The sequence below is a fragment of the Cheilinus undulatus genome, linkage group 5 (assembly GCF_018320785.1).
Source record: "Cheilinus undulatus linkage group 5, ASM1832078v1, whole genome shotgun sequence".
In the NCBI taxonomy this organism is placed as follows: domain Eukaryota; kingdom Metazoa; phylum Chordata; class Actinopteri; order Labriformes; family Labridae; genus Cheilinus; species Cheilinus undulatus.
The window spans coordinates 26,308,370-26,330,104 of NC_054869.1; the positions used below are offsets into that span (position 1 = coordinate 26,308,370).

At 38.5% G+C, this 21,735-nt stretch overlaps 1 protein-coding gene across 2 annotated transcripts; it reads left to right on the forward strand.

Moving 5' to 3' along the window:
- Positions 1 to 1,840: 1,840 nt before the first annotated feature.
- si:dkey-13n15.2 (protein transport protein Sec24C) lies at positions 1,841 to 20,829 on the forward strand. Of its 2 annotated transcripts, none has more exons than XR_005991876.1 (21): positions 1,841 to 2,067; positions 2,543 to 3,235; positions 6,185 to 6,243; positions 6,657 to 6,710; positions 8,262 to 8,373; positions 8,699 to 8,826; positions 9,001 to 9,136; positions 10,829 to 10,938; positions 11,813 to 11,925; positions 12,030 to 12,221; positions 12,774 to 12,870; positions 13,309 to 13,413; positions 14,344 to 14,511; positions 15,423 to 15,519; positions 15,603 to 15,751; positions 15,857 to 15,995; positions 16,538 to 16,659; positions 16,841 to 17,020; positions 17,947 to 18,178; positions 19,031 to 19,120; positions 19,613 to 19,631. XR_005991876.1 is itself a non-coding variant. In XM_041786685.1 (21 exons), exons 2-21 carry the CDS (start codon positions 2,590 to 2,592, stop codon positions 19,751 to 19,753), a joined length of 3,036 nt encoding a protein of 1,011 aa, XP_041642619.1. In that variant the 5' UTR covers positions 1,841 to 2,067; positions 2,543 to 2,589; the 3' UTR covers positions 19,754 to 20,829. The 2 variants fall into 2 exon arrangements, 1 of the variants encoding a protein (XP_041642619.1); XM_041786685.1 differs by having other exon boundaries at positions 17,947 to 18,144; positions 19,613 to 20,829.
- The last annotated feature ends 906 nt before the right edge of the window (positions 20,830 to 21,735 follow it).

Genomic DNA, 21,735 nt, shown 5'->3' on the forward strand with positions numbered 1-21,735 from the left:
TACATATGAGCACAAAAACCTTAGCCCCCTATGAAAATTTGAATTTTTAAAAGTATTTCCCAAGTGCTGTTAAACAGATCAAGGAATATTTAACATAGCTTTTTCAAATGAGACCAAACTAGTGCTCTTTGGCCACAGAGATGTTGCTTATGTTTGGAGAAAGAAGGGAGAGGCGTAGAACCCAAAGAACACCGTCCCCACAGTGAAACACAGCGGTGGGAGTATATTGCTGTGGGGAAGCTTCAGTGTATCTGGAACTGGGAATCTCGTAAAGGTGGAAGGAATCATGGAGATGGAAAGATGTGAAGATTTCAGAAGAAAACCTCAAGCTGTCAGTAGCAAAACTGGGTCTAAGTGGTAGCTTTGTCTTCCAACATGAAAACAACTCAAAACATGTGGCTCCAGAAGACCAAAGTGAACTTAGCAACTGGCCTGCACAAAGCCCTGACTGGAATCCAGTTGAAAATCTGTGGGGTGAAGATCAAGGTCAATACCAGAAGACCATCAAATCTGAAAAAGCTTGAGAGATTGGCCCAAGAAGAATGGGTTGGGTTTCCTCAGGAGACCAGTAGGAGACTTGTTGAAAACCACATCAGACTGCAGGCTATTATCTAGTAAAAAGGAGACACAACTGACTATTAGCATCAGGGGCTAATAATTTTGACCCTGGTACTTTGTTTCTGTGTCCAAAGTAAAATAAACAAATAATATAAATAAGCAACCAAAATAAAACTTGGATATTTGGAAAAGCTGTTACAATTGTTCTGTCTTTTGTTGTTGTTTGTTTTGTTTTGTTGTTTACTTTGTTCTGTTTTTTTCTTTTGTTTGTTTCTTTTTAACTTTGTCCTTTTGATTAAATTCTTTCCTGTAAGTCTAATTGTAATGTGGTGAGGTTTAATCATATGCCCCGGGTTTCCTGCCTCACCAGCAAATGTTTTTTACTTAACTCTTTCCCTGTGAAAGATGCATCAATGTCACAAAAATGGTATCGTGTGTGCAAATAAATAAATAGAATAAACTTGTTCTGTTTAATAGCACTTGTGAAATCCTTGGGAAAAAATAAATTTTCACAGGTTGACTAATAATTTCGTCCTCATCTGTATGTTTTTAATAAAGACGGTTTTGCTAGCCTGTCCAAGTCCTTAACACCTTAAAGCCTAATAACTCAAATAATGACTAGAAACTTCTCTTTTTTTGGAAATGATATGTTTATTTCATCTTCTACCAAAATCCCCAAAAAGTAAAAATGCCATAAAATTGTGCTTTTTAAAATTACATTTGATACATTAGGCACTGTTGGCAACTTATAATCTACTGCAGGGTTTTTAAAATCATTTATCTTATTGTATTAAAAAGGTGTTTAAGTAATTTATTGATCATTTGAACATCTGAATTTGATTGAAGACCTAAGTAGGTTCAGCTATGTCAGGGTTTTTTTATTGTAAATATGTTCTTGATACACATGGTGAAATAACTAAAACGCGTACATGACAGATTAAAAAAGTATCGGTTCTTTTTTGTATTTCTATCATTAAAATTAGCATTGATTATGATTTCTTTATGTATCAATATTTCTTTATAGATACTGAATATGCTGTATCTGCCAAAATTGATCTGCATGGTTATCTTTATAAAAAGTCGATATGTTGTAGATGGTAATGTAGTGGACTATGGTGTAGAGTATTTAATTGTGATATGAGGTTGAACTTCTACAGAAGATAACCTAAGAAAATAAGCTGGTGAAAATAATTTCAGAGTATTTTGTCAGTTTATACTGGACGTTTATTTTGAAAGGATACACGGAATACGTTGTGCAGACCACCATGGATAGGATGTTTCAGCTAAGAAGCAATTATACTCATAAACGCGGCCGTGTTTTCGTTAAAAAAATCAAAGCCAAAAAGTGTAGCAGTATCTTAATATGGAGTTTAGTTTAATTTCAGAGGAAAACTTGCTGATAATTGATTTGACATCTCCGTAGTGTTTTGCTTCCGCTGGAGAGGAGGAAATGAAGACGTTATCGACAAGTGCAGCAAGCGAACCCAACGTTTCCGTTGATGCTTAAAGGTATTGAATCCTTATATTTAAGACTGAAATGAGGTTGTGTCTTTCGGGCGGTGTTTTTGTATTTCGTACGGTCTGTGCAAATCCCTGGTCGTTTATTCTCAAGCAGATAATTCTTGCACAAGACAGCATTTCTTTGACAGTGGGCTAAATACTACCGCTAGCTTTCATGAGAATAAACAGAGACCTCAGCAAAAAAGCTAACGCTGTATTCAATTTACATTGGCTCTGATTCGTTTTGTTATGTTACCTCATTTTTTCTGAGACCTGCTTGTTGAATGTCAGTATTGCTGCTTTGGTCACTTTATTAGACGTATTTCAGTTGTGTGATTAAATATACATAAACTTGCAACTCATTGGCTGCAATAACCTACATTTTGTTTAATGTAACCACTGTCAAAAAGTCTTATTCGTTTTACAGGAAACCTGAACTCACAACATGACCCTTATGATAAATCTTGCATGTTTGTCTTGATAGGTCCCACCTCCAAGATTGAACACACCAATCAGTGATGGTTATGGATAATGATGAACGACCACACAGCCAATCAGAGCCAGACACCCAGTCAACCATGGGTGGGCCAGAGCAGCTGGTCCCCAGCTTCACCCCAAGGAGCCCTTTACAACCCCCTGCCCAGCTTTCAGCATCTTAGCCTTGGCTCTCCCTCTGACCAGTTACCCTGTGTGGAGCACCAGCAGGCGTCCAGCCAGGACTGTCAAAGAGACAATACCACCTTTCCAACTATAAACAACACTCATCACAATACGCTTCATGCTAATAATGCTGACCTGAGTGTGCCGCAAATCACTCATGCAAGCCATGAAAGAATTTTACCCCCATGTTCTCTCCCTCTCTTAAATGAAACAACTCAGCCTAGAAAGCCTTTTCAGATGCCATTCTATTCCCCTTACAGCCCCTACCAGGCAATCTCTCCACCTTTTCAGCCTCCTTACACACAACAGGAATCACTGAATGGTCCTCAGTCGCCACATCAGAAACATCTGCCCATCAGCTCTCCATTGTCTGAACACTGTGTATGCCAAAGTCCACAGTTTTCTCCTCATCCTGTATTCAACAAAGGGGCCTCTGTTGGATACAGCCATAATCATGCATCACCTACCTCTCCTATCCAACAACAGCCTCAGTGGACACTTCAACAACACTCTGGAGGTAGGTTATTCTAGACCATGTAAAATGACATGCTTACATGCTTGCTGCAGAGTTTAAAGCCATAAGCATTTGAATTAAGTAACATCAAGTTCTTTGAGAAAGACCTAGTTTCCCTTGACATTCAAAAAGTAACTGAAAATAACCTTTAACTCAACAAACAAAGGTGCTGGAGGGCAGTCGTGGCTTAATTGTTCCCCGTCATCTGTAGTCACATGTCAAAGTTTCCTCAGGCAAAGCTATATTGCTTCAAACCCATTTACCATTTATCATAAAAAACATTGTTCAAACACAGATAAGCACTATAACATACACATGTTGACAAAATTGTTGGTACCCATCTGTTAAAGAAAGAAAGGCAGCAATGGTTAATGAGAGAACATGAAACTGAAAAAGGTAATGATGAATAAAAATTAACTAATGAAAATCAGACATTTCTTTTGAATCGTGGTTCAACAGAATCATAACAAAAGCAAACTAATGAAACTGGCCAGGAAAAAAATGGTGGTACCCTTAACTTACTATTTTTTTGCACAACCTTTTGAGGCAATTACTGCAATCAAGTGATTTCTGTAACTCTCAATAAGTCCGCAGGTATTTTGACCCACTTCTCATGAGCAAACTGCTCCAGCTGTATCAGGTTTAAAGGGTGCCTTCTCCAGACTGCATGTTTCAGCTCCTTCCACAGTTGTTCAATAGGACTTGGATCAGGGTTCATAGAAAGGTCTTTCAGAATAGACCAATGTTTTGTTCTTAGACATTCTTGAGTGTTTTCAGCTGTGTGTTTTGGGTCATTATGCTGTTGGAGGACCCATGACCTGTGACTAAGACCAGGCTTTCTGACACTGGGCAGCACAGCTCCACTTTTGTTTTATTCATCCAAAGGAAATTCTCTAAGAAGCTTTGCGGCTTGTCAATAGGCATTCTGGTAAATTCCAGTCTTGCTTTTTTATGATTTGCTTTCAGCAGTGGAGTCTTCCTCTGTCATTTTCCATTAAGTCCACTTTGGCTCAAACGGCAATGGATGGTGCATTTTAACACTGATGTACCTACCTTGACCTTAGAGTTCACCTTTAATCTCTTAGGCCATGGTTGTCAAACTCAATCACAGCAGGGGCAGGATTCTGGATTCAGGGCTAACCTGAGGGCCTAACAGGCTCCCCTTTGTAACTATAAACTGTCAATCTTGTTTCACCAGTAATAAAATATGAAAAAAAAAAAAACTTAGCACAAATGATAAACGATTTTGACATTCAAAAAGTTAAAAAGATAAGTTTAAAGGCTTACAATCTGAGAGAAGTAAATTTATTACTTCAAAAAGATCAAAAAATGAAACTGAGATTGAAAAATAATGTTTTTAATGGCAAATATATTAGAAAGAAAGACAAAATCGTGAGTTCAAAAGGTCAAAATGTGAAAAAAAATTGTAATCATGAAATTAAAAGTCAAAATATGATTCAAAATTTTAAATTGTGAGTCTAAAAGGTCAATCTATGGGATTGTGAAGTCAAAGTTTGGAGTTGAAAATATGAGGTAAAATACAAAATAATTGGTTAAAAAGGTAAAAATATCACTTAAAAACTAGAAAAGCACTTGGAGAGCGCAGACTTCCACCATTAGCCCTATCTCCCAATAGTACAGAATCCTTTAAAAAATTCCTAGATCCAGACGGTGATCTGGATCACTCCCAAAATCTAATCAGTTCTTCCTTATGCCATTTCTGACATTTCCTAAAAATGTCATCAAAATCCACCTACAGCTTTTTGAGTTATGTTGCTAACAAACAAACTAACAAACAAATGAACAAACCCACCCGATCACATAACCCCCTTGGCGGAAGTAATTAGAATTATCAATCTTAAAGCTCAAAATATTTTATGAGAAGTCAAAATTCTGAGTTGAAATACTCAAAGTATGAAATAAAAGTCAAAATCCTAAGTTTGAGCCCTAATTGTGAGATGCTAAATGGAAAATGGGAAATTAAAACACAAAATAATTTCTTTTCCCACATTCCTGACTTCTTATCTAAATATTTTTACTCCTTTTTCAGATTTTGTGACTTAACAAGGATATCTTAAATCATCACAGATAAGCTGACATTTTTATACTTGAGGAAATCTGCAGACCTAATACTGATGGGCCAGTTATAACAGAAATATGAGCTCATCTTGCGGGCCAGATTTAACTGTTCCATGGGCTGGATTTGGCCCCCGGGCCTTGAGTTTGACACCTGTGTCTAGGCAGTTGTTCTGGGCTCTTTGGTTGCCCTTTGTATTATCCGTCCCTTTAATTTGTCATTAATTTTCCTTGTCCAGGGAGGTTGGCTTCAGTCCCGTGGACCTTAAACTTCTGAATAATAAGTGCAGCTGTAGTCACAGGAACATTAAGCTGCTTGGAGATGGTCTTACAGCATTTACCTTTAACATGCTTGTCTACAGTTTTCTTTCTATTCTCCTGGGACAACTCTCTCCTTAGCTTTCTGTGGTCCATGTTCAGTGTGGTACACACCATGAAACCAAACAACAAAGTGACAACTTTTCTCCCTTTAAATAGGCAGACTGACTGATTACAAGTTTGGAGACACGTGATGCTAATTACAGGAGGAATCTTAGTTTAACATGTCTCTACAGTCAAATTACTTCAATCTTTTCTTGGGGTACCATCAGTTTTGTCCAGGCCATTTTCATTAGTTTGTTTTTAAAAAATGATTCTGTTGAACCAGAATTCAAGAGCAATGTATGATTTTCATCAGTTAATTTTCAATTTTAATTTTATCAGTTTCAAGTGATGTCAGTGACCATTGTGGGTTTTTCTATCTTTAACAGAAGGGTACCAACAGGATGTATTCCAACCTCCATATTCTTTAAACTTCTTTAAGGGTTGCAGCCCAGATGAAGACAGCGCAATGTATAATTGTTTTGTAAGCATCTGTCCTTCATTGTTATTCCTCAGGAACCACTAAAGAGATTGTTCCTAATTCAGCTGTACAGGATGGGAGCTTCATGCCACAGGTGAGAAACTTATCGACACAGCAATATGTGATGATGTGATGGTTGCTGAAAGATGTTCAGTACTGTGGCAAAATAAATCACTTGACAATCTTTCAAATCTGGTTGCATTTTTTTTGCATAGCAGTGTATGGACTGTGAAGCATGTGAAACCTCACACTGTTGCCTCAAATTAAAAGATGAAACTCCTGTGTTTATTTTTTATGTATTTTTCTTTTTAGTAAAGAAGCAAAACAGCAACAGTAACAACAATCTTGAAAAGTATACAATAAAGAGAGAATGTCAGTTTTTGGATCTCATAACTTTAAGATGTCTTTCTCTATTCTGTATTTCATTAAAAAGTAAACATGCAATCTATTCACACATTCGTTTGAATATTGAAATAAGTTTTGAGTTTTTTACTTTTTTCTCGGCAGTCCCCTAACTCTGAGTCTCGTTACGGCCTGGATCCAGTGCTCCTTCCCAGTGCTGTAAGTTATTTCCTCTCTCTTCTTCTATCTTTTCTTGTCCAAGCTCTACAGGACTTTTGGCGGCAAAATACTATTTCCTGCCTACCGCAGAGGCTGGAGGATGCCTTATATGAACTTGCATGCATCCTGTGCTGCTGTAATATACTGCCTGGCCAAAAAAAAAGTCGCCACCAAAAAAGGTCACACACTAATATTTCGTTGGACCGCCTTTAGCTTTGATTGCAGCACGTGGCATTGTTTCGATAAGCTTCTGCAATGTCACAAGATTTATTTCCATCCAGTGTTGCATTAATTTTTCACCAAGATCTTGTATTGATGATGGGAGGGTCTGACCACTGCGCAAAGCCTTCTCCAGCACATCCCAAAGATTCTCAATGGGGTTAAGGTCTGGACTCTGTGGGGGCCAATTCATGTGTGAAAATGATGTGTCATGCTCCCTGAACCACTCTTTCACAATTTGAGCCCGATGAATCCTGGAATTGTCATCTTGGAATATGCTCGTGCCATTGGGGAAGAAAAAAATCCATTGATGGAATAACCTGGTCATTCAGTATATTCAGGTAGTCAGCTGACCTCATTCTTTGGGCACATAATGTTGCTGAACCTAGACCTGACCAATTGCAGCAACCCCAGATCATAGCACTGCCCCCCACAGGCTTGTACAGTAGGCACTAGGCATGATGGGTGCATCACTTCACCTGCCTCTCTTCTTACCCTGATGCACCCATCACTCTGGAACAGGGTAAATCTGGACTCATCAGACCACATGACCTTCTTCCATTCCTCCAGAGTCCAGAGTTGGGGGCTTTTTCGTGACTTTATTAGAGAGAGGACAGTGGATAGAGTCAGAAACAGGGAAGAGAGCGGGGAGAGACATGCAGGAAATAGTGCCACGGGCCGGATTCAAACCCAGGTCGCCTGCGTACATGGTGCGCGCCTTAACCACTCAACTACCGGCGCACCCCATGATTTGACCCTTCTTAAACAGACTAATATCTTTTCCACGACCACAGGATGTGTCTTTCAACATGGTTGTTTAAGAAATGAGAAGTTACTCATTGCATCAGCTGGGGTTAAATAACTTGTTGCCAGCTGAAAGATAATCGCCCATGCAGTAATTATCCAATAGGAGGCTCGTACCTATTTGCTTAGTTAAATCCAGGTGGCGACTTTTTTTTTTGGCCAAGCAGTGTATATTGCCCTTCATAGTACATTATAAAGATAGCTATTAAAAACCTCTTCAAGGCAAATGAAGGGTCTAGTATTTACACTTAAGACTTGAACCTCTAGTGGCTATCTCGTGACTACCATTTTAACAAAAAGAATGTGCTGCATATTCTGACTATAAGATGAAAACACTCAAGGACTTTTGTTGCACATTTTGCTCTTACTAGTGATTTCATATTAGTTCTGCTAATGTACAATAATGCAATGAGAATGTAAAAACTTAGATCCTTTATTTTATTGTAATGGATTTTTACAGAAATCTTTGTAATCGACAATTCCTCACCTCTTCCTGTCTCTCCCTCTCCCTCTCTCTCTTACACACAGGTAAAGGTGATTGCAGAGGACAGGGCAGAGTGGGAGGGCAAAGTCTTTGTCTCTGAGCCTTTTTCCCATCTTCCTCCTTTGGCAACTACTCCCTGTGTCATAGAAGACAGGGGTAAACAAACTTAAACTATGTCTGCATGCTTGTCAGAGGGCTCTGTTTCATAAACATTTATTTGATAAAGCACTGTTAAAGGGTACAAAATAGCATACTGCTATGTTTCTCTTTATTTTGTACATACACCTTTTACTTTTAATTTAATTACTTGTACTGTATTGCATGTTTTTATGCCTTCTTGCCTAGGGATCACAGATGTAGTTTAGCTTTGTAGCCAAGCCTGGCTTAATAGTTGTGTTGTGGTTATCCCCTGTCAACTGCGCTGAACTTAACTAAACTAAACTAAACTTTTTTTCTTCCCTTCTTATCATGTTAACCCTAGGTTGTGCAAGTCCTTTCGCCATTCGCTCTACATCGTACTGTGTTCCCTGTGAAGGTCAGACTGCCCTGCTCAGTCGGCTACCACTGGGAGCTCTGGTCACTCCTCTGACCAAGGAAAAAGCTGGAGAGGCCAGTTTTCAACATTTTTTTCCTTAAAGTGTTTTATAAAAACAAAGGAACATCAAATATCTAAGGAGAAATTTTATGAAACACTACATAAAACCCATCTTCAGTTAAATGAGAAGCATTCTGTTAGGATATGTCCAATTGAGTTAATGCTAATTTGTGTGTTTGCATTAACAGAATTCCCTGCCGGTTATCAAAGAGTCAGAGTGTGTTTCGGGTTGTGGATGGTGCGGTGCCTTAATGTGCCCAGCAATGGGCTGGCAGGACTGTGGTCAGAGGTTTTACTGCCCTTTCTGTGGTAAACTCAATGAAGGTGAGGTAAAACGGTTTGCAATTTAGTATTAAAGTATAACCTCAAATACAGACTAGTCCAGTGTCTATAAAAAGTATTCGCCCCCTTGATGTTTTATCTTTTTATTGATTTAATAAATCAACCATTGTCAATTTAATTTGGCTTTTTGACCAGAAAACAAACCCAAAACCTCTTTAATGTCAAAGTGAAACAAGATTTCCACAAAGTAATGCCAAATAAAAAAATATATACAAGATAAGTGATCACATAAAGAATTTCACAGAGAAATTCCACAGAGGTCCAGCCAATTTGTGCTAGTAGTCTCTCAGTGAGTGAAACAGGGATCACCTGAGAACAGTGAATGTGTCTCAAGTGCTTGTAGTATAAAGACATCTGTGTCTGGAAGGTCCAGTCACTGGTTAATCAGTATTCCTGGCTACCATTACACCGTTAAGACAAAAGAACAAGCAACTCAGAGAAAAGGTTATTTAAAATTGTAAGTCAGAGGATGGATAAAAAAAACAGTTATGTGGTCTGATAAGACCAAAATGGTGCTTTTTGGCCCTCAGACAAGATGCTATGTTCAGTGGACGACAAACACTGCACATCACCACAAACACACCATCCCCACTGTGAAGCATGGTGGTGGCAGCATCATGCTGTGGGGGATACTTCTCGGCAACCAGCTGTGGAGGGCTTGTGAAAGTAGAGGGTAAAATGAATGGGGCAAAATATAGGAAAAAACTTGGAGGACAGTCCTATTCATTCTGTAAGAGATCTACGGCTTTTGAGAAGAATTTTTTTCCAGCAAGACAATGACCTGAAGCATACGGCAAAAGCTACACAGAAACCGTTTAAAGACAACAAGCTGAATGTTCTGGAGTGGCCGAATCAAATCCCAGACCTTAGTCTGGTCAGTTTCTGGACTTGACAAGGGCTGTTCACGCCCAATCCTGTGCAACCTGACAGAGCTTGAGCTTCTTTGCAAAGAAGAATGGAGCAAAATTGCAGTGTCCAGATGTGCAAGCCTGGTTGAGACCTATCCACACAGACTCAGTGCTGTGATTGCAGCCAGAGGTGCATCTACTAAATACTGACTTGAAGGGGGTGAATATTGATGTAGGCACTCATATTACCTTAAATATTTTTGTTCAATTGACATTACTATGTACCAATGTGTTCTTACTGACATTACAGAATTTCTTTGTATTTTTTTGTCAGCAAAGCTAAATCATATTGACCCTGATTGATTTATAAAATCAATAAAAAAGGGTGAATCCTTTTTATAGGCAGTGTACATGTTCAGTGTTAGAAATGAATACTGCTTTTCACAAGTTTTAGTAACAAGTTTAATTATACCTACTGCAGTAACAAAAAATGTTTAACGAGAACATTGAAGATGGTTGTATTACTCAAAGATCATTAAAAGAGGCAGACGGTAAAAATAAAAATAAGAAATCAAAGCAAAAAAAAAACATTAAGAAACAAGTCTGTGTTGATTTTTCTCTCTGCCATACATTCATGCAAAATAATGAAGATCCAGTGCTTTATAAAGAGGAGTCACTAGAAGGAGTTTTGGTGTAGGTGAAATGAGATTTTTAAATTATGAAAAAAATCCATCTAAAGCCCCAAACTTCTGCACCTTGCATGATTTTCTTTCTCTTATTCTGAAGCTTTGATGAACCTGTTTATCTCTCCTCTCTTATGTCTCAGTACCGTGGCAACACTATCAGCCCACAAAAGGGGTGGAGGGAGTTCGAGTGGATACAGACAAGAGGCCTGAGCTCAGCATGGGGTCTTATGAGATTCTCAACTCTCAGCAGGTTAGTTTCCTCCTCTGTAGCTGTTTGTTTTCTGTTATTATTATCATTAGCTCTTACATGTTTGCTCTGTCAAACATACTCAAAGTTCTTCTGTTTGTGATGGAAGTAACAACCCTGATACTGAGTTTGCAAGACAGAAATATACCTACTGCTTGTTTTTCCCCCCTTCAAAATGCCTTTTCTATTAATTTTCATATGGGTCATCTCATTGGTAGGGATTTCCTTAAATTACCCAGGGATGGCAGTAGCTTGGTCTGTAAGGACTTGGGCTGGCAATAGGAGGGTTGCTGGATCAAGTACTGGTCAAAGTCTGTGAAGTGATTTGGCTGTTGGAGAGGTTTAGCTCCTGAGCAAGGCACCAAACCCTCAAAAGCTCAATTTGAAGCAGGTCTTCACTCTGAAATTTTACCATTAGTGCATCGCCACAGAATTCTGTTTGTCATGTATTTCATCTTATGTATGTTCAGCAAGTTCAGTAATAGAGAGTAAAATTACATTTCCCATCAAAGGAATCTTCATCATCATCATCAGTTTTCTGATGAATTAATAGGACAGCCATGAACCACTTATACAAAACATTTTCAAATTCTAGCTTCTTAAATGTGAGAATAAAGGAGACCCATATGTCACTCAATCTTTTGACCTTGTGCATTTTTTTTTACTAAAAATCTTTGCAAATTTAGTTGAATTCAGCTGCTGTTCGTTTTTAGTCTTGATAAAGAGAAAGTATTTACGTTACCTAAGTACTGAAGATATGAATTAAACGTAAGTATTTCCATCAAAATTCCCTTTAGAAGTCCCTTCACATGTCCTTTCATAGTCTCATAATTATTTAGAAAATATGCAACATGTGTAAATGTATGTTTTATTATAGGGTGAACCTGCTTCTTTGCTTTTTGCCATCGATGTGTCTGCCTCAGCGCTGAGAGGAGGACATTTAGAGTTTACAACACAACAAATACTCACTCTGCTTGCCTCTCTGAAAAGGTTGTACACTTTTCTCTTACTTTATTTTTACACAAAAAACGACACGTAATGATCAAGAATCCAGTCATCAAGCTTTTCAAACAAGTTTTATCTTGTTCTTGTAGCGAGGATGGCAATGACTTTTCAGACATCCGTATTGGCTTGATGACTTATGACAACAGAATCCACCTGTATGACCTCAGCCCCGCCCTGTCTCGCCCACACATGCTGGTCATCACAGAGACGGAGGAGCTACAGCTTCCTGTGAGGGAGGGGCTTCTGGTGTCCCTGAAAGACTGTATAGACAGTGTTAACAGGTATCAAAAGTACTGACTTGTGTGTTTCTCTGAGTTTATATGCATTGTAGTTTTATTACAATGATATTCACATGATTCAGTAATGTTACTGTTTCATGGTAAATTTTTTACTCTAGTTTTACAAAATCAGTCTGAATTTGATGAGCTTAGAGATCTAATTTAAGTGTTAATTTGAAAAGCATCCACTAAAGAAGTGTAGTCCAGGCAGAGCAAAGAACAAGCTGCAGGCTGATGCTTAGTCTATGATCACAATGCATACAGTTTAAATCCCTGAAATCTTGTAAACTAGTTGCTTGGAAAGGACTTTTTTCATTACAAATACTCTGCACATCTGTGAGTGATGTTATTCATAAAACCACTTAATCGCAGTGAAATTGATTCTCAGGATCTTCTTTGGGTCATACTTTGACTTTTTCATTCCAATGTAATGTAATGTTCAGATGACTTTTGATTCAATATTTTACTTAAACCTTACCCAACTTAAACTCATTGGACGTTTCATTTTTAAAGCAATTTAATCGCTTTTTTTCCTCATCATTTTTCTGTGTTTAGTGTGTTGCAGCAAATACCCCAGTTCAGTCCAGGGTGCGAAGACTGTGATGGAGTTCCTATGGAGCTGCCTGTCAGAGCAGGACTAGCTGTGCTGCAGGTAAGTAGTCACTGCTCACAATTCTTTAGAGTTAACTGGAAGATTTTTTGTGTGTTTTGGGTGCATATGAACATTAGCAGAGGGTAATATAATCATTATTAGTTTGCAAGTCGACAGTTAGAAATAGTAGACCGGCTGATCAACTGTTTTACTAATGTTGGAATATACTTTTAATATAGCATTAGTCTGCCTCTTATGAACCATGATTTTTTTTTTACAATTTTATGCTTTGGAGGAAGAAAATATTGATGTATTGTAAGCAATGTAATTAGTGTATAATTAAACATGCTTTTTAACCCTGCACTTGGTGAACGTTGATGTGCTTATTAATGTCGCTGACTGCAGTGGGTTTTTTTTAACACCAAGCCACTGCAAGGTAAATAATGAATAGTATTTGTGTGTAATAACATCTTTATTTATATTGTCTCTTGTCTGTAGGCTCTTAATTGTCCTGGGAAGCTGTTGATCTTCCACACTGCCCCTCTGCTAGAGATGCCACAGTCAAACTCAGCCTCAGGGTTCTTTGGCTCCAACAAACCAAAGGTAATTAACACAAATACATAGACTTAAAATCTGCTCCACACCAGAGAAACACACACGGCAATCGCCCGTTTCAGACTGGGAGCGTGTTTTGCTGCTTGCGTGTGCTGTACGTGTCTGCCCAGACTCCTGCTGTTGTGGCTTTCACACAGGGTGCGTGTCAGCCACATCTCCCTGCTCTCAAAGCCCTGTCCTTTTTCATAAGTTTTACCTCAATAAACCCCCCTAAAATGACTTGATTCAGCGTACAGTGGAAGTTTGTCTGGAACTATTCAAAATAAAAGCATTTTGTACAAGTGAACGGAGTTTCTCTATAGAAATGCTAAACCGGGCTTTTACTTTGAAAACCACAAACCAGGAAAGCATTCATATGAAGTTTATCTTTCCTGTGACATATTCAACCAGTGTGGAGACATAAAGTTTCACTAATAGTTGGTCTTTAGAGAACAACTTTATAAACAGGTGCATTTAAGCTTGTGGCCTTCCTCAGGGTTATCAAGAAACACGTTGTTAACATATTCTATGTGCATATTTGCCACAACAATGTAAATATAGCTCTCCATTTATTATTTTCCTGTCTAATATGGTCCACAGCCACACGTGGTGCGCGGAAGAAATAGGTGAGACTTCGAATCTCTCAACTCTCCGCACCTGAGCTGGGCATATCAGACGCGGCACACATGCAGGCAGTCTGAAAGCCCTGACTTGTTAACATGCAATCAAACTGAAAATCCAGGCATGTCGCGGTCGAGACGCATGCATCACGCTCCCAGTCTGAAACAGGCTTTAGTCTCCAGAAAATCAATTTGGGGCATCCAGGTAGCATTTCTGACAAATACTTGCCAGATCAACCCTCTGACAGAATTTTCAGATGTCACTTTTATGCCTAATTAATTTCAATTGTGTTTTTTTTCTGCCCTTTACCTCCCGCAGTCCATCTTTCAGCCATCAGAGTCAGCTGTCTCACTGGCCAAGCAGTGTGTCAGTCAGGGCTGTGGCATTCACCTGTTCCTCCTCTCTCAGCACGATGTGGGTGGGGCTTGGCCAGGGCACATTCCCTATCTAACAGGTGGAGCTCTTTACACCTACAGCCACCTGCAGGTAAAGTAACAGCAGCTCTAAGTGACAAACTAAAAGTGGATTATTTTGATTCCTTCACATTTGAGATATATTTAAGGATTATCGCACGAGAGGAAGGGCTATACAGAATATTGTCACTGCTGGTATTTGGTCATATGCACCAGGCAGGCTGTGTGCTGAAGATAATCAAAGCTGTGACGAGAGAAAACCCTGCAGTGGTTTTATTCACCTTGCAATTTAATGACTTACCTCCAAAGGCTCTCACATTTGAAAATGTAAATGTACATTGCTTATATTTTCACAAAAATACAACAGTAGGCTACAGATATTAATTTTAAGTAAATATTGACCCAGTAGATAGCAAATCATTAACACAAAAACCTCTTATACGCACAATTCTAACAGACTAACTGTTTTAACTGTTAAATGTAGTGTTCCTGCTCAGAAAAGAGCAACAAAAACACAAAAAATGAATCCCAGTGTTTGTGGTGAATAAAAGAGTGTTTCTTTATGTTAAGAAGACTTAAGTTTTGTGATTTATTGAATCTGATTAGTTTTAGAGGTTTAAAAAAGGAAGACTTTGTTTTGACAAAGATAATTGTTAGGAGTGCTAAGTTTGAATACTAAGTATGAACAGAAAGCAAAAAGCTTCTGGAAGCTCTGCAAATGCAAAAAATCTACCTTACACTACTTAAAGAATGCCTGAATCTAGCTGCTTCTCCAACTACTGCCAATACATTTTCCATAGGTGTAAAATGCATTTGCATTTTCAAATTTTGATGAAATATTCAGCTTCTTTTCACACCTTAAAGAGTGGCATGACAATAGTGTGTAGCTGCATTTATGTGAAATGATGACATTTTGAACAATGCCAAGCATATCAATGAGTCGCAGAAGTCAACTGAGATATTTTTGAAACATCTGTACTGTAGGGAGAACTGGACAGAGAGCGCTTCAGCATTGACCTGAAGAGGGTCTTAGAGGTGGACACAGGCTACAAGGCAGAGCTCAGGATTTTTGTCAGCAAAGGTGAGGTGATGTTTCAGTGTGACTAAGCTGAGTGAGTACTTTAAAAACACATGTAACTCAGTTATTTGTCCCTTTGTTGACAGATCTACGAGTGTCGGGCTGTTATGGACTTTTTATCCCCGGGCCAAGCCCTGGCCAGGTCACAGTGGCAACTCTTAACGGGTCTACAACACTGGCTGTGGAGCTTGCACACACCAGAGCTGTGGATGAAACGAGGGGTGTGGCCATACAGGTGGAATCATGTTCATTATTATCGAATAAGATCAAAGTCCCAATTCATTAAAACATAAAGTCTTTTTTTAACCATAATATTGCCCTGTCCACCTCTGTTTGTCAGGCTGTTTTGTCGTACAGCACTCAGACAGGAGACAGGCGGACTAGGGTTCATACTCTCACCCTGAGATGTTCACGCCACCTACAGGACACTTTCAGGCAGTACCAGGCCCAGACAATACTCACCTTCTACTGCAAAAAAAGTAGGTTTCTTATACTCTCTGTATCAAAATGTTTCATTGATGTGGTACATTCAGTCCTAGTTTGTCAGCAAGGCCTGCAGAGTAGGAGAAAAATCTGTTTTATGACATAATCACTACTACATGAAGCTTTAATTATTTTTCATTGGTCGCTCTTACAGTCAAAATCAAATTAATCTCTAAACATTATGTAATCTTTGAAAATAAAGCCTTTATCAGTATTATTTATATATATACACCATCATACCTAGATGAGAAAATGTTATCATTGTTCTCAAGACTGCGTAATTGTCCTCAAAGTAATGTTTGTGAAAATTTAAGCCACTTTCTGTTTCATGATATTTAACAGTACTAAGGATTTCCCATTAAATAAAAAATGTAGACTGCAGTAACCGGGCTGTGGAATATATTAAAGAAATGCAAATAGAAACTGTTTATTTAAATATCTGATTTCAACAGTTATTAAAAGTAAAAACTGACAGAAATCTGTTGTTGCTGAATAATCAAACAGAACAACTTGTCTTTGTGTTGATGTATCTTTACAGTTTATTGTGCGGTGTTGGAGCGCCCTCTACAGGAGCTAAGGGAGGAACTGCAGACAGAAGTAACAGAAGCTTTGGCATCGTACCGTAAACACTGCTGCTCATCGTCAGTGTCTGCAGGACAGGTGAGATTTGCAGATGTAAAAGATTCTTCAGAGTTTTAAATGTTAAAAATAAAACATTCTGACACTTTTAAATCAGATTTTTAAAAATATTTGCTGTGTTAAATCCCATCAAAATTTTGATTCTGTTCAATGCCTTTCATCATAATTGAAATACTGCACTCTTTGTGTATGTGTCCTGTAGCTGGTCCTCCCTCAGTACCTACGAGCACTTCCTGTTTACATCAACAGTCTGAGGAAGAGTGAGGTGCTGCTGCCAGGTCTGAGGAGCTCTGTTCACCAGCGGCTGCAGCAGCGCTGCCAGGTGCTCAGCATGGACACCTGCTGCACCTCCATACACTTCTACCCTCTGCTGCTGCCATTGGTCAGTACAATGAAAACACATATGAGGTAGAAATATTCTGCTAATTGACAAAAAAAATTATTAGAATGAAGTTTTGCCTTTGTTAAGTAACAAGCCTTGCCTTTGTGTACTGCAGCTACTGTTTAGAAGCTTTTACTGTTGATGTTGAACGAAGAAATGACAGGATTTCGAATTAATACTTGCATCAATGTTTAATTTGAGGTTTGGATGACTGTTATATACTATGGAACATCTTAACAAGAAGACTAATCTAGCTAGTCTGAATGAAAGATCGGCTTTAGGAGCTGTGCAGACAGTGTCTACATCTAAAGCACTATGTAATGCATACAAGCAGTGACAACCTTCCTTGCTCCTCTGTATTTCTTTTGATATGTAGTATGAATCTAATTGATTGTGACAAATATTTAAGTTAGCCAAGACACGGTTAAACATATCCTCAGTTTTTACATCTCCTGCAATTACATTTTATAATGTCACATGTTAAGTGAAGGCTTGGTCTAGAAATCCATATCTATAGCTTTTCTCTTACACAGATTACATCATTGTAGAAATCAGTGTTCAACCAGATGAATACATTTTGCTGCTTTGTTTTTCAAATTCAGAGACACAGGGAACTACAGAGCCAGCATTTTTTACTCTATGAAACAAACTGTGTTTAGAGAGAGAAAATCTGAGAAAACTCCTCTGGATTTTAAATCCTGTGTCATCAACTAGAGTCAATTAAAATCTAAATTTAATAAGGGAAGGATCAGACAGAGGCTATCTGATTATCCTCTTTACACGTTAAAGCAATTCTTTTCTCCCATTTTAAAGAGACCTTCAACAACTATAGACAACTGTTGTATCTTTGGCTGGAATGTTTATTTACCATATATATCAAGTGATGGCAATTCTAAATTAGTTTTCTCCTTGTTTATCTTCTTAAGCCACTGGCAGTTGAGGACTCCAGTTCCCCAATCCAAGAGGAGGCTCTGCGCTGCTGTGCTGCCAGCCTGGAGCCCAGAGGGCTGTATTTGGTTCATGCACCCCTCACTCTGCTGCTTTGGGTGGGCACCCAAGTCTCAGCAAGCACTCTGGTCGAGCTCTTCAATACCAGCTGCTTTTCTTCCCTGCCCTCTGGAGAGGTTAGAGATAACATGCTGTAATTCTGCATCCATGGTAAAAGATTTAGCCCTGTTAAAAAGTACAAAGAAAACAGATTTATTTTCCATTTACAGTCCGTATTTTATAATGACTTAATTTTCATTACATTAGTGTTAGATTAAGTTTAAAAAGCTGGTGTGTTTTTAGCAGATGTTATATTTTTCAAAGCTGGCAGTGTGTGTCTGTGAGTTTCTTTCCACTGATAATGGATGTAAAACCTAGTACAAAAAGTAAGGAAATTTGTGTTTGTTAGATTATTTCTTTGTTATAACACTGCGTCTTTGCAATAAATCTTATACCGTTGGAAAGACTGTTTATTACATTTTTAAATGGTGCCCCATTTGTAAGGAACATGCATTTGTGGGATGAGCAGCAGAGCTGAGTATGTGGGTTGTGCCCATGAAAAATGTGCCAAATCTTCTCTGCCAATGCAAAACAGCTTATTCTGCCATTGACACTTGTTTGGTGGATTGGATGATTGAAGTTTGAAGAAACAAGAAATAATTTCAATTTAACAATTTTTTAATTTAACAAACAGGGGCCTCAGTAGTGTGTGGAAGAACCATACACAGCCACAACAGCCTGGCAACTCCTCCTCATGCTGGTCACACACTGATGTGGGATGGCACCCCATTCTTCAACCAGCATTTGTCGCAAGTCAGCCAATGTGGTTGTGTTGGTCACTCTGGCACGAACAGCACACCCAAGCTGATCCCACAAGTGTTCACAGGGGTTTGAATTAAAGAAGAAAAAAAGATAGAAAATGAAACACAGGACACTTCTCCTGAGATCAGAGCAGCTTTAAAAGGTTTATTTTCACCATCGATGTCTGATGTTCGGTCTGTTTATTTGTCTGTGTTCTTTAAGACGAAGCTGCCTGTTCTGGAGAACCCTCTGTCCGTCAGTGTCCGATCCCTCATCAATACACTGAACTCCCAGGCTCCCCATGCCCGCAAGGTGAGGTTTTGAACTTTATACTCTGAGTCCAGGTGAGTAGATTGAATAGACACACTGGTGACTGAGCCAACATCTGATATGAATCCCATAGTTTTTTGATGAATTACTTGTTGCCATGCTATTAAGGCATGCCCCAATTAAAAACATATTACAAAAATTAAACAATGCATTTTGAACCCGATTGCTAAAGCAATGAGCTGTGTGTCACAGAGGTGTAATAGAGGACAAAGTGATCCCCCTCAGAGGTGTTACAGTCTCATCATGCATAATGGCACTAATTTGTACAAATATGATAATTCAAAGAAAGATTGAATTATTCTAATCAACATTACCGCTAATATTAGGCTATTTAAACAAATTCCATGTTAGTGACTGACAGGTCTCGTACATGAAAGACTCAAAGACTGTGTAGTTTTATTCATATTGGTCTGTTTTTACACTGGTATGCACTGGTAATTATGTTTTTATACAAGTGTCTGTTTTCTGTCTTAGCTGTGGGTGGTAAAGCAGGGTGACACCTGCGAGGAGGCTCTACAGCGTCACTTGGTGGAAGACAAGAGTCCCAATGGAGGGGCTTCCTATGCAGACTTTCTCTACCATCTGCACGTCAACTCTGTCCGACTTGTGCAGTGACATCACATAAAACTTCTCTGACCTCTGAGGGTATTACCTTCTTCAATAAAATGACACTGGAGCATATTTGCCTAAAAACCACAGAGGAATGAGAACAAAAATATTGATGAATTGTATAGTGAAAGGATTCAAAGACCTTTCGTAAGGCAGTGCATGAGATTCATTTTAAGGCATATGTGGTTTTATGACTGCTGTGATATGTGTGACGGGAATGTTATCAGTGCTGTTGTGGAAATGTGTGTGTGTGATGTTTATTTATTTCTGTGTGTGTGTCTCTGTGTGACACCCACAAAGTGTGTTATGTGTGTGCATAATCCCCTATAAATAAATAAAGGCTTTAAATTGACGCCAATTCCAGTTTTCTTCTAGTGTAGTTGAGCTACAGAGACACTGCTTTTGTATCTTTTAAAGTCATTCTGCTAAAGCATAAATCTGAAAACAAGAAAAGGCAGCCAAAGAATGAAACCAAGTTCCTGATCACACTAGTTTGTTGCAATGATGTGACTAAAGAAAAATGAAGCAGGGGGGGCTTGGTTGTGTTTGGGTGATATTTTTGTATCACAGTCTTTGGTAACAAAGCCATCTACATGAAGTCTCGAACTGCAATGGCTACAGCAGTGATAACTGATCTTTAGCCTTTAAGCATGCTAACTAGTGGTAATGTTAGTTCATGTTAACTGTTAGCCTTTTGGGTGAAATCCTGAAAAAGAACCAAGTTCTCTTACATTGGGTAACTTGTCTAAAAAGATCATTAGAATTAGAAAATTTTGACAATGTCTTCTGACAAAAAAATCTGCTGTAGCCTTAAATTTCAACACATACTTGCAATTTACTCTAAGCATGCTATTGGCTAATTGCTCTCATGCTGCCTTATTTAAACTGCACTTACCTGGCTACACTATGTTGCTCTTGCAACCCTCCTCCACCCCAGCTCCTCCTTCATTCTGCTTATGACTTAGTGTCATTCTGTTGTTGCTGATGCCTTTTCTTCTCTGGGTTTTTTGCTGCTTCTCTCCTGGCCTTATGCTTTCCTTATCGGCATAGGGAGAGTGGGAACGTGTGCCTAAAACAGCCACACCGCCAAACATGAATAACAGAAATGAGTGCTAATTAATAATTGCTAATAAAAAAAATATTTATAGCTGCAAATCGTGTGTTTCTTGACAAAGGGGTCCTGACTGAACTGTCTTCTTGTAACCTGACCCCAGATTATTAGAAGAAAATTGATAAATCATATTTTTTCATCTTAGATCCCTCATAGCATTTATTTCTCATTGTCATCATTTTATCATCTCTAGTTGCTGAAATCATTACCAAAACATTCATGCAAGAAAGACTCAAAATCTCCAAATCATGGATACTGATAGTGAATTTCCCTTCGGGGATAAATAAAGTTCTTGTACTGAAGACAGGGACAAACTTAGATATAGTACCAGTTTGTTATGTGACTGCACTTTTGCTCAGGCTGAATTTATGTCCTCAAGCATAACAAAGCATGCAGCATGGAGGCGAACAGACTCAAAGGATGTTAAGTGTTGGAGTAAAAACCAAATAGCAAGTGCTCTATGTTTTGCACTTTGGCTCATGGTAAAAAAAACAACAACACATTTCCCAACGGTTTTTTTTTCCATTGGACAAACAACTATGGAAACAGAACCAAATATGCCACAATGAGGTATAATAAAAATAAGGAATTATAAGTGGGCAAATAAGGTAATGTCCTAAGATTAAACATATCTTAAGAATAATTTCAAGCAATTTTTAAGTGTTTGACAAAAATTGCTGACATATGGATAAGCATGTCTGTAAAGTAGTGTGTTGCACTTTATGCTTTGAACCATCTTAAATATTCATCCATCTATTATCAGTACTGTTTATTCCATGTTGTGTTATGGAGGGCTGGAGCCAATTCCCAGCTGTCATCAATGTTAACATGACATGAACGAATAAATGAAAATATGTGCTATTCACAAAATCGTTCG

What these genes read in the sequence shown, in the direction of transcription:
- si:dkey-13n15.2 (XM_041786685.1), top strand. Translation starts at nt 2,590, where the DNA reads ATGATGAACGACCACACAGCCAATCAGAGCCAGACACCCAGTCAACCA. An exon ending in ACTTCAACAACACTCTGGAG is followed by an intron (nt 3,236 to 6,184) that starts GTAGGTTATTCT and finishes GTTATTCCTCAG; the next exon opens with GAACCACTAAAGAGATTGTT. An exon ending in AGGCTCCCCATGCCCGCAAG is followed by an intron (nt 19,121 to 19,612) that starts GTGAGGTTTTGA and finishes TTTCTGTCTTAG; the next exon opens with CTGTGGGTGGTAAAGCAGGG.